Here is a 10,499-nt window from a genome sequence, read left to right on the forward strand (position 1 = left end):
GCCGGCGCAGTATTTTTCGAAATGACTTATATTATCAACTGAATCGCCTACGTAATTTATGGCAAACTTACATTCCCAGAAATTGGCATTTATTGTTTGCTTTCTTTGTCTGTTGCTCTATACTATAGAGCAATAGATAGTAGAGATAAGAGATAATTAGAGCAATAGATAGATAATATATTATAGTCTCTAGTGCAGGAGTGCACAACTGTTCAAGTTAATTTTATTGCATCACAATTTATTTCTACGATTAGAATGTTGGTGTGAGGGTTTTATTTAGAAATTAGCAGTAAACACTCAAGTGGCCCGCACAATCATTCGCAAATCGCACGGGGCCCTTTGGCCAAAAAGGTTGGACACCCCTGATTTAGAGAAAAAACCCAATACAATCGCATAATAACTCAATTTGGAATAAATTATAAAGTTTGGTGATTTTCAGTATTTTTTAATGCTAGCTCCATTACTATTGTGATGTGCTATTTGGTGTGTGTCATTCATTGAAATTCAGTCGTGTTGTGCGCTATTTACAAAGTGTAATATGTTAGATATAATATGTTACTCAGATATTAATGTTGTGAGATATTATTAACTTATTAGCTATTAATCATGAAGGCAATGATAAAACTCAGATATTAGTACGGCAAATCATTCCTTAAGTCTTATTTAAATATAAATCACAACCTTCTGATAGTGTTTTAAAAGTAGCGGTAGGTTAACATAACTACATTGCTAAAGTATGACCCTACTGCTTTTAAAGACAACATGTTTGTTAGTTACAATTGCTTGTTTTGGTATTCTATTTACCACCTGTCAATCATACGGATTGGTGGGTTGGTTAGGTTGCACTCACATGGCATCATAATTAGAACAAAAATCATTAGATCAGTCTTGCTTCGCTTGTAATGACACAGCAATTTGGCAGAGTTAGAACAGTTACGCATATCAAAAGAGAATAAAATGTCCCACCGCCCAGTGATGTTGCAAGTTCAATTTTCTTTGAACAAACAAACTTTTCCAGGAACAGACCCCATTTCCGGTAAAGAACTATTGATAATAAAGTCATCAGCAAAATCGCAAACTCAAACAAGAAAAACAATTAAATTCACAAATAAGTTTACTAAACGATAATTAAAATGAATACTCTACCAGTATGCGTTAATCTTTGAAAAGCTACAATACGGCAGCTGGAAGATTTCCACCTGTATTGATTTATACACATCGCTTACACAAGAATGAAAAAAAGTTTAATTTTAAACAATCTGTTAGGACTCGGGCAATAAATACAACTAATGCGGGTTTAACAAAATTTGCTTTTGTTGGTAGTTTTGCCACAAAAGATATAATAAAAACTTATATTATCGGTTACCATAGTAAAAAAAACAAGTAACCAGTTAATTGTTTATGCAAATTGCGTTTTTTAAACGCGATAAATGGCAGCTATTGAATTAGAAGCTGCCAACAGTAAATCTGCATCTTAATTTTATTGTAAGGTAATGTGGATATCAAGCAGACTGAATCAACTCAGAGTGGATTGGATTGTTTCTTTAACAAAAAATATGATGCAAACAAAGTAATGTAACATAGGCAAAGTACTACCACGGCATATTGTCGTCAGCAAAAAAAAAACATTTTAATTCGGCCCACTGTCTTCTTAAACCCAATTCATCAACCAAGATGTGATTACATTACATAAATAACACAAGTTTTGTAAGATAAACGCAGTAGCGTTATCGAGCCTATTGTAACCATAAATCTTTACGAACCATGAAATATCGTATATACCGCTAAATTGGCCCACCTGCTGTAAAAGCCAACCACTGGTTTTTGGGTCCAAAATATTGCTTTTAGCCTATACTCACTCTGTAAGCCCATGCCAAGTTTTGGCTTTTGACTACAATACAATAATTGCACCTCACACCTGTCTTGAAGTCTTTGTATGCCATCCTTCAAATTCATAACAGTGCATTGTGCTTCTGAAAAAAGCCGTCCTACAACGTAATCGTTATCAGTAGCAATACAACTTCCTGCAAAATTCCTTGTTTAGCTTACTATTTACAAAGATTGTTTATTTTTTTCTTATGCTGTTAAAGGAATTTGAATTGATGCATGCATTTTTCTAGATAATAAAAACATTACCATCATCTGCTTTACTCGCAAAGAATCACAACTACAACGACCAAGTGAACTCACAAGGAAAGGTGAAAGTGCGATACCATAACCGCAATCGAGAACTGTCTTCATGCGTTGTTTGTTTGTGTTGATTAGAAAAGAACGCAAGCCAATAATATTGGCAGCAGAGCTGGGGAACCATTCTTTCAAAAAAGAGCATCGCTCAAGCTCTCGCTCATCAATGAAAAAAAGAATTGTTCGTGCTTTTGTTCTTCTAAAAAGAAAAGAGCGCACTTGTTTTGCCGCACACACTTTTTTATTGATTAAAAAATATTTTCACTCCGGTGTGTTCCACTGAAATTGTAATTCTTTATCATTACTTTTTTAAATATTATAGGAAATTTCATGGAATCCCATGATGAAGAAATTTGTTTTAGTCACACCTGTCACAAATGATTAATTGACGAGTAGAATCTTATGAACCTTACAGAAATTTAGATAACGATGTTTAGCAGTTTTATATTCTTCAATTGCAAGTAGTGTTGCAAGTATTAACAATAATTATGTAACTACATAACGGAGATGTTGTTAGGAACGCTTGGTACAAATTATGCTGTAACGCAACCTATTTTTTTTCTGTATGCAACCACTGTGCAAAGCGAATTGAAATGCTTGCGATATCTGCACTCGGCCCAGTAGCGGATAACAAGGCTTGTCATGTGATTATGTAACAAATAATAATCGCCTTTTGAGAACTACTGCTACGAGCATAAATTGAGTATGGAAAGTATAGCGGTGACACTGCTTAACTGTCAAAGTGATATCACACTGCACGAAGCCCACGAGAAATATTGCTTTCGCATCTCATGCAGAAGTAGATCCCACACGATGTCAGTAAAGTCACCATAAGAAATTAAGTTTGGGAAAATGTTTGTCAGAGAATAAGTACGATTAAAAGCAACTACAGTTAATAGCCTTTATCTTTATACAGCTCAACTTGACTTTAATATAAAACAAGACAAAAAGACAATTTTTTCTGGAAAAGTTACAGTGTCTGCCATCGAAAAAACGCAAATTTCACGAAAGTGAAACTCAATGTTAAGAAATTACTTGTAATATAAACCTGCTTTGCCAATAAACAACAATCATATCACAGTATTACCACAAAACAACGCACGTAGCTGCGAGAAAACTTACGTAATTACTTACGGTCACATTGCATTTAAGCTACATAGCTCATTTCTGTCAGCTTAAAGAACAAGGTGTTTATATCGAACTGTTTATATCGTTGTACTTAGTGTTGTGTATTATGCAGATTTTTCGTCACTAACTTTGCCAAGTACAAATTGTACGTGAAATTAGTTTCAAAGCAGCAATTCTGGCAGTAAAGATTTTATGCGGTTAGATTGAAATTTTTTGGGTAACATTTTATACTCAGCATATAAGCCCACTGCTGAATTTTGAGATGATTTGGACACAATCCAAAGTGGGTCTATAGGGTATGACACCATGCAACCTTTTGCAACCACAAATTAAATTATTGAAAAACTTGTAGTCAGTTGCTAGGGCTAACGCAGGTGTACTTAAAAAAAGAGTAACAAAATGTTGTGCACTGACTGAGAAATTTAATCATATTTATTGTTAGGTTTTTGTCACAAAAATTTGCAAATTCACCACATTGTAATGTTATAAAAGTACTAGTAACTATAATGTCCCAAAGTAGTTTTTAGTTCAATTGGTGGTGTGGCATTTTATTGGTAACCAAATTTTATTTGAATAAATTTAGTATTTACCTTTAGAAATCGGTTGAACATTTGATTGTTTGAGCAACTAAGGCATAGTATTCGATTGAGTATTCGGTACAGAAGTAAAAAATAATTGATTAATTAGTAATTTATATGTATATATATAATACATTAATTTTGACCGCTGTTAACTTAAATTGTAATCAATTTCCCATTAATAGGGTATGTAGCGATTGGCAAAAAATAGCTGTTTCATAACACTATAAAGACTTACATAGTCACAATGCCAACAATGCCATTGGTGCATCATGATATGTAATTATGTATAACAATCAACCAACCTACTCTGCATAAATATGAATTAAAAGAGCACAACTGGGATATAGTTTACCGCTATTTAGCTATAATATTTTTAAAATGATGCATGAATTTGTCTTGTTGTGACACATGTAAAACCTGTCCTTTCCTGTTATTTTAAAGGTAACGTAACGATCTTCAGTTGAAAATGCTGCTTTACTCAACTAATTACTGATTAAGGATTTATCTATGTATATATAATTAATCATACAAGCTCTGGAAGGTGTATGAAAAGTAATTGATGTATTTGTTCCAAACACACAGTTCATTCAATTGAGCCCAATTGAAAAAAACATGGAAAATCAATTAAAATTTTAATCAAATATTGCATCCAGGTGTTAAGGTTGATTTATTTATATATCTACATATTCTCGATTATAATGAATTACTTGGTAGATGTAATCTCTTTAATCTCAAATGGAAAGTAGGGCAGCTTTAAAACAAGAAGTCGTGCAAGCAAAAACGCAAATTTTCACATGTTGGGGTGCACCCATACTGCATATTTTGTCTTTTTTGACAAGATCCTGGTTGCGCAAAAGGTCTATAAGGACAGTCTTAGACGAAGCCTTAATTTTTTGCTTAATTATTATAAATTGGAATTTAAACAACCAGGTTAAACAACATTTATAAACCTCAAGTGTGTTCAGGTGTCACCCTGGTGGCATATAGGTTTAGTCCAGATGCCTGTATGTGTTAATGGCCTACTCAGTAAGCAAACATATGCACCATAGCGGAAAGTATGGCAGCTGCACACACAAGATTTATCAAAGAGCATGCCGAATTTCTTTATCATCAGTGCGATTTAAAATAAATAAAAAAGAACAGCTGATGGTTTGAACACATTGCAATATAAATAAATAAAGCATTCAGGTTTCAATGCACAACAGCATGCCCATATTTGCATTTCTGCACGCATACACGCATTCCTGATACATTTGTATACTAGACCGGTAGACTCCAGCTACTTAAATTGTGACGTCATTTGGTAGTACACTTCAACATTAGACCCTAAAGTTAAGTATGGCTTTGCTGTGCTATAGCCTAGTCGCCCAAAATGAAATATGTGGTACTTGCACACATGCTGAGATTCATGAACATATACGCCATATATATTCAGATATTACTATACTATAAACTTCGCTCTTATCGTGAAATTTTTCAGCCTATTTTACTTTTTTTGCATAGCGTAGCGCCCTATAGCTTATACACAGGTAATAACAAGGTTATGCCTATATTATAGCCTAGTCATTATTCTCTTCCCCACCGCCAACAAGAAATAATAGAATTGAAGGAATGTATCGTATCGCTGAATTCAATTGGCAACTGACAACGAACATGCATGAATAAAAACTTAGGCTTCAGGGCAATCAGGTAACCTACCTATGTTCGTTGACGTCCAGGAGAAATTTATTTCTGCCACATTACGGTACAGTATTTCATAATCGCACATTCCAAAAAACCACTTGAGCGCGTAAACAAATAAAGTCGTGTTCTTTGGTCATAGACACCTAACAACAGATTTTCTCAAATCACATAGGCCTATTTTGAATTTTGTGGGCTCACTTCCTCGGAACAATTAGGATCTTCAGAAAACGTTTTCATGAGTGTTACAAACAAGATAATATTTATTTATACTGTAAGGTTTCAGTTCATAAGCCGAAATTAGACTACTTTTGTATTTAAACAATTTTTTTCATGTGACGTAACTTTAACAGCATAGGTATGGTAGTGCACTGTAAAAGGCATGCGGAGCTTCAGGTAATAGGGTGGTATGGTATGATAATATTTATCCTAGGACTGAGGAAAGTCTTTGCATGACTAAACCCCGACGATAATTCTTCATCGAGCCCCGGTTACCGAGCTAGTCTTTGTGCAAGTTCCGTTTGTTACACATTTTTTATTTTGTTTTTTATATACAGTAGTATTCCCGAATTTAGAACTGTCCACAAGATCTACTGAACAGGAGCTAGTGTTGTTAATGCATTGACCAAGGGTATTACAAGTTTACAACGGTATGGCGTCACGGGCTATCGAATACGGAACACAAGCAACATTCGTTGCTAGACCAGCCCTCGAACCACTCGGCAACCGAGACGACAAATAGCTCGTATCAGGCCTCTTTGAGCCGTTTCTGCTTGCACATTGTCGTAGTTTCTAGCTTGATCGTGTTTCTGTTCATTGGTCCTGATGACAGTGCTGGCAATATAACAAACAAAAAATGCCTAGGTTATCTATCCATCGCAACTTCCACAAAAAACAAGGTCGATAACCGGGGCTCGAGCGGTGAGAAATCATATCCAAGTTTAAGTCATGCAACGATTGTTCTCAATACGAGGATAAAGATTCTGGTAGGGTTGGATTATCCGGATAACGGTTAACCGATTAACCGCAGTTTTTTTTCCTATCTGATATCCGGATATAATTCTGCCGGTTAACCGGCTAAAAGAGTATCGTTGCTAATGCGTTTTACACTTTTTAGTAAGTTTGAACATTCTTTGTTACGTAGAGGCTGACTCCCGCTGAGCGCAATTAAACCTTTGTTCACACTTCTATTGTCTTATACTGTACTGTACTTTCAACTACGGTACTCGTAAAATGCACCAGTGAAATTTACTATCACGTCACAAAGAAAGCATAATGAATGATTCTTTTAATTGATGCACAATTGATGCATTGTGCTTTATAAGGAGGGCGTTGCAGAAGCAGTGAACATTAAATTTGCGTGATTTTTCTCGTATTCGCTCGTACTGCGCGTGTACGTAGATCTACAATAAAACTGTGTAATGATTTTACAATCCATTTTTCATGCAAACCTCGTGAAATCGATTGTTTCACTTAGCAGTTATCTAACCGGTTAACCGGTTAGATAAATTCTAAATATACGGATATATCCGTTATCCGGATAGTAAAAATTATTGATATCCGAACTAACCCTAGATTCTGGTATGATATCAATAACCATCAGGATTTTTTCTAGTTTGCTTATTTTGGTTGGGGTTTAAACATAAAATTAAAGGATTGAATTGTATTGTAATGTTTATATTTAGCTATTAACCGTGTGGAGTGAAAGTAACGATGCTAACTGTCGTAGTTATAGCGCAATAAAACACATACACACGAACAATTAATGAGCAGTAAAAAAGTCGTAATGCCCAAGGGAAAAAAACATGCAAGATAGCAATAATACAATTGTGCTATACTGTAAGATGTTAAGCCATCTAAACCCACAAACTAGTTAACATAGTATCAGTGTTCACTGGGAAAAAACACGCCTATTTGTTGTATTATTATTATTGATTAACCGCTTTGGATTTGGATTGCTCTCAAGTCCGACCCTTATGCCGAACTCCAAATTTAATTGTCTGTCCGGAAACATTTTCACTCATACGCCACAACTAGGGTTAGTTCGGATATCAATAATTTTTACTATCCGGATAACGGATATATCCGTATATTTGGAATTTATCTAACCGGTCAACCGGTTAGATAACTGCTAAGTGAAACAATCGATTTCACGAGGTTTGCATGAAAAATGGATTGTAAAATCATTACACAGTTTTATTGCAGATCTACGCACACGCGCAGTACGAGCGAATACGAGAAAAATCACGCAAATTTAATGTTCACTGCTTCTGCAACGCCCTCCTTATAAAGCACAATGCATCATTCAATCATTCATTATGCTTTCTTTGTGACGTGATACTAAATTTCACTCGTGCATTTTACGAGTACCGTAGTTGAAAGTATAAGACAGGGGTGGACAAACTGCGGCTCTCCGGCATGTTTTTTGTGGCTCTTCTAGTCGAATCGTAAAATTTCAAAGAAATTGTATAGGCTACCAAGACTACCGTTTATGAACGTTTCTCTCTTTTTCTTTTCCTTGTTTAGGCCAGCATTCATGACAAGTTGTTAATTATTCAAATTTAATGATATTTTTCGATTGAGGAATGCAGATATGGAAAAATTAAACGATATAACTATTTATGACGTCATAAGTTCTTATGACTTGGCTCGTCAGTAAAAATTTAACAACCAAAGCGGCTCTCGGGTTCAAAAAGGTTGCCCACCCCTGGTATAAGACAATAGAAGTGTGAAAAAAGGTTTAATTGCGCTCAGCGGGAGTCAGCCTCTACGTAACAAAGAATGTTCAAACTTATTAAAAAGTGTAAAACGCATTAGCAACGATACTCTTTTAACCGGTTAACCGGCAGATTTATATCCGGATATCAGATAGAAAAAAACCCTGCGGTTAACCGGTTAACCGCTATCCGGATAATCCAACCCTAGCCACAACGACTTACTGGTGAACACGAATTTTTAGCAACGAAATACGAACCCTGCAAAGTCAATAGCTGCACTGACGAGATGTTCTTGCATGGAAACGTAAAATGATATTGACTAAATTCGTCGATGGCTACAAATAAATAAAAAAATTGTAATGATGGCAATAGTCCTTTGAAATCTACGCTGATGCGCCATAATACACTTGCAGTGAACTGGTGAGAAATGTTGTTTTTAATTTAAAAAATAGAGATTTAACGTTTTCATTAACCTATAAGACATTTTTCTACAATTGCTTGTTTTACATTCTTGACAGATAATTATGGTAGATTCTTGATTCTGACTAAGTTGTAAAACTTTGTTATCCCAGAATGGAATGGCCTAGATCAGCACGAATTTCATATAAACCATTCAATTATGTAGGTATAGGGAGATAAAGCCTGGGGAATTCTACAACAGACTTTTTCGACGTCAACCTGATGTTTTCCAGATTCGTTAACGATTTTTTAAGAAAACTATCCGTGTTTGACACTCTAAAACTCAATTTTGGCATTTTAATCTTCGCTTTTATTTTTTATACTTAAAAACTAATGAAATTGATGTTTGAAACTAATTATATAATCTAGTCGTAGCGACAAGCGGGGCGCTACACAATTTCCTCCCTTGTGAGGAGGCGTTACCAACGGTACTAACTTCGTCGATTCCTGACGAGCTGTATGCCAGTATGAGCGGGCTACGTAGGCCCAACTTAATTCGCTTAATCACTTTATGTTAATAACATGTAGCCTACAGAATTCTAATGAAACGCTTTTGCTTGTAGGCCTATAGGCTACAGTTTTGTTAAAATGAAAAAGCCAGCTAACAGCCAAAGTGTTGGAGTATGCTATCAACACTCACAAGCTGGAGTCAACATTTTTTACCACCAAAATTCAGTGAGATAACTTCTTTAGTTTAAAAGCATCTTTTCAACTAAACCGTAATCAATGATTCTTGGATTTATTCACACAATAGAAATTTTTTTAAATGAAATAGTTTATTAAATATGCAAACATGCAGTAGGGCAGGCTATATAGTATATAGCCTACTATATTTCATTTTTTATAAGCAAAATATGTAAAATAATATTTTATTGGTAACAATGACTGTCAGTTAAGTAGCTAGCATAGGGCATTTAATATCACAAAACGAATACTCCGTTGTAAAATTTAATAGGTGTTCTTCAAGTATGAGTTGTAAACATAGACTCATCGACTGAAATTCATTATTATTTATAACCATGTTATATATACGCAAGTACAATACCCTTTACAAAACAAGTGCATACGTCGCCAACCGTACACCAAGATGCAGCTTCCGCGTGTGACATACGTTCGAACATAAATCTTGTAACAGGCTCAACGCGTGAAAAAATAATGGGGCAGTAGGCCAATAAATGGAAAAAAGTTCTGAAATACGTATAATTGTATTAATATTGTAACCAGTAACGGTCAGCTGTAAATGGTTACAATTTCTATGCAGCGTTCATGTGCCATGCTTACTAACTGATCCTATTTCCGCTCTTTTTCTGATAGTAACCTCAGGCTACACTTCTTGAAGGTAAATACGTGCTATTTGTGCAGAAACAAACGAATGGGTTGTATGCACAAAACGTTGCAAATTTGGCAGTGACGACTTAAGTAGGAAAAATCGACTGGTCATGGATAATTCGAAATGATCTTTAGACTTACGCTACGGTCAACACCAGTATTCTTGATGACACAAAATACTTGTAGGTTAATTATTTATTTACATATTTTGGTTAACTTGGCAAAAACACACGTCTTCTAATTAATTGTTCTAGTACGTAAGCTAAAACCATGATTTTGTTGATGTATTTTGTTTGTCGGTGTAAATAGGCTATTTCCGCAACGGCATGGTTTGAAACATTGGCTAGCAAGTTCGGCACTGATTGCCTGAAGACCATAACGGGATACGATCCATCACCGTCTTTTATCAAAATACAACGGA

General features: G+C 35.1%; 1 protein-coding gene across 1 annotated transcript; it reads right to left on the bottom strand.

Moving 5' to 3' along the window:
- Window positions 1–1,715: 1,715 nt before the first annotated feature.
- On the bottom strand, window positions 1,716–10,488 carry LOC143462465 (uncharacterized). Its single transcript, XM_076960650.1, has 2 exons — window positions 8,548–10,488; window positions 1,716–2,383 (listed from the first exon to the last, which is right to left on the bottom strand). The coding sequence occupies exons 1-2, from the start codon at window positions 8,586–8,588 to the stop codon at window positions 2,077–2,079; spliced, it is 348 nt and encodes a 115-aa protein (XP_076816765.1). The 5' UTR covers window positions 8,589–10,488; the 3' UTR covers window positions 1,716–2,076.
- Between the last annotated feature and the right edge of the window lie 11 nt (window positions 10,489–10,499).

The sequence above is a fragment of the Clavelina lepadiformis genome, chromosome 6 (assembly GCF_947623445.1).
Source record: "Clavelina lepadiformis chromosome 6, kaClaLepa1.1, whole genome shotgun sequence".
NCBI classification, from domain to species: Eukaryota; Metazoa; Chordata; class Ascidiacea; order Aplousobranchia; family Clavelinidae; genus Clavelina; species Clavelina lepadiformis.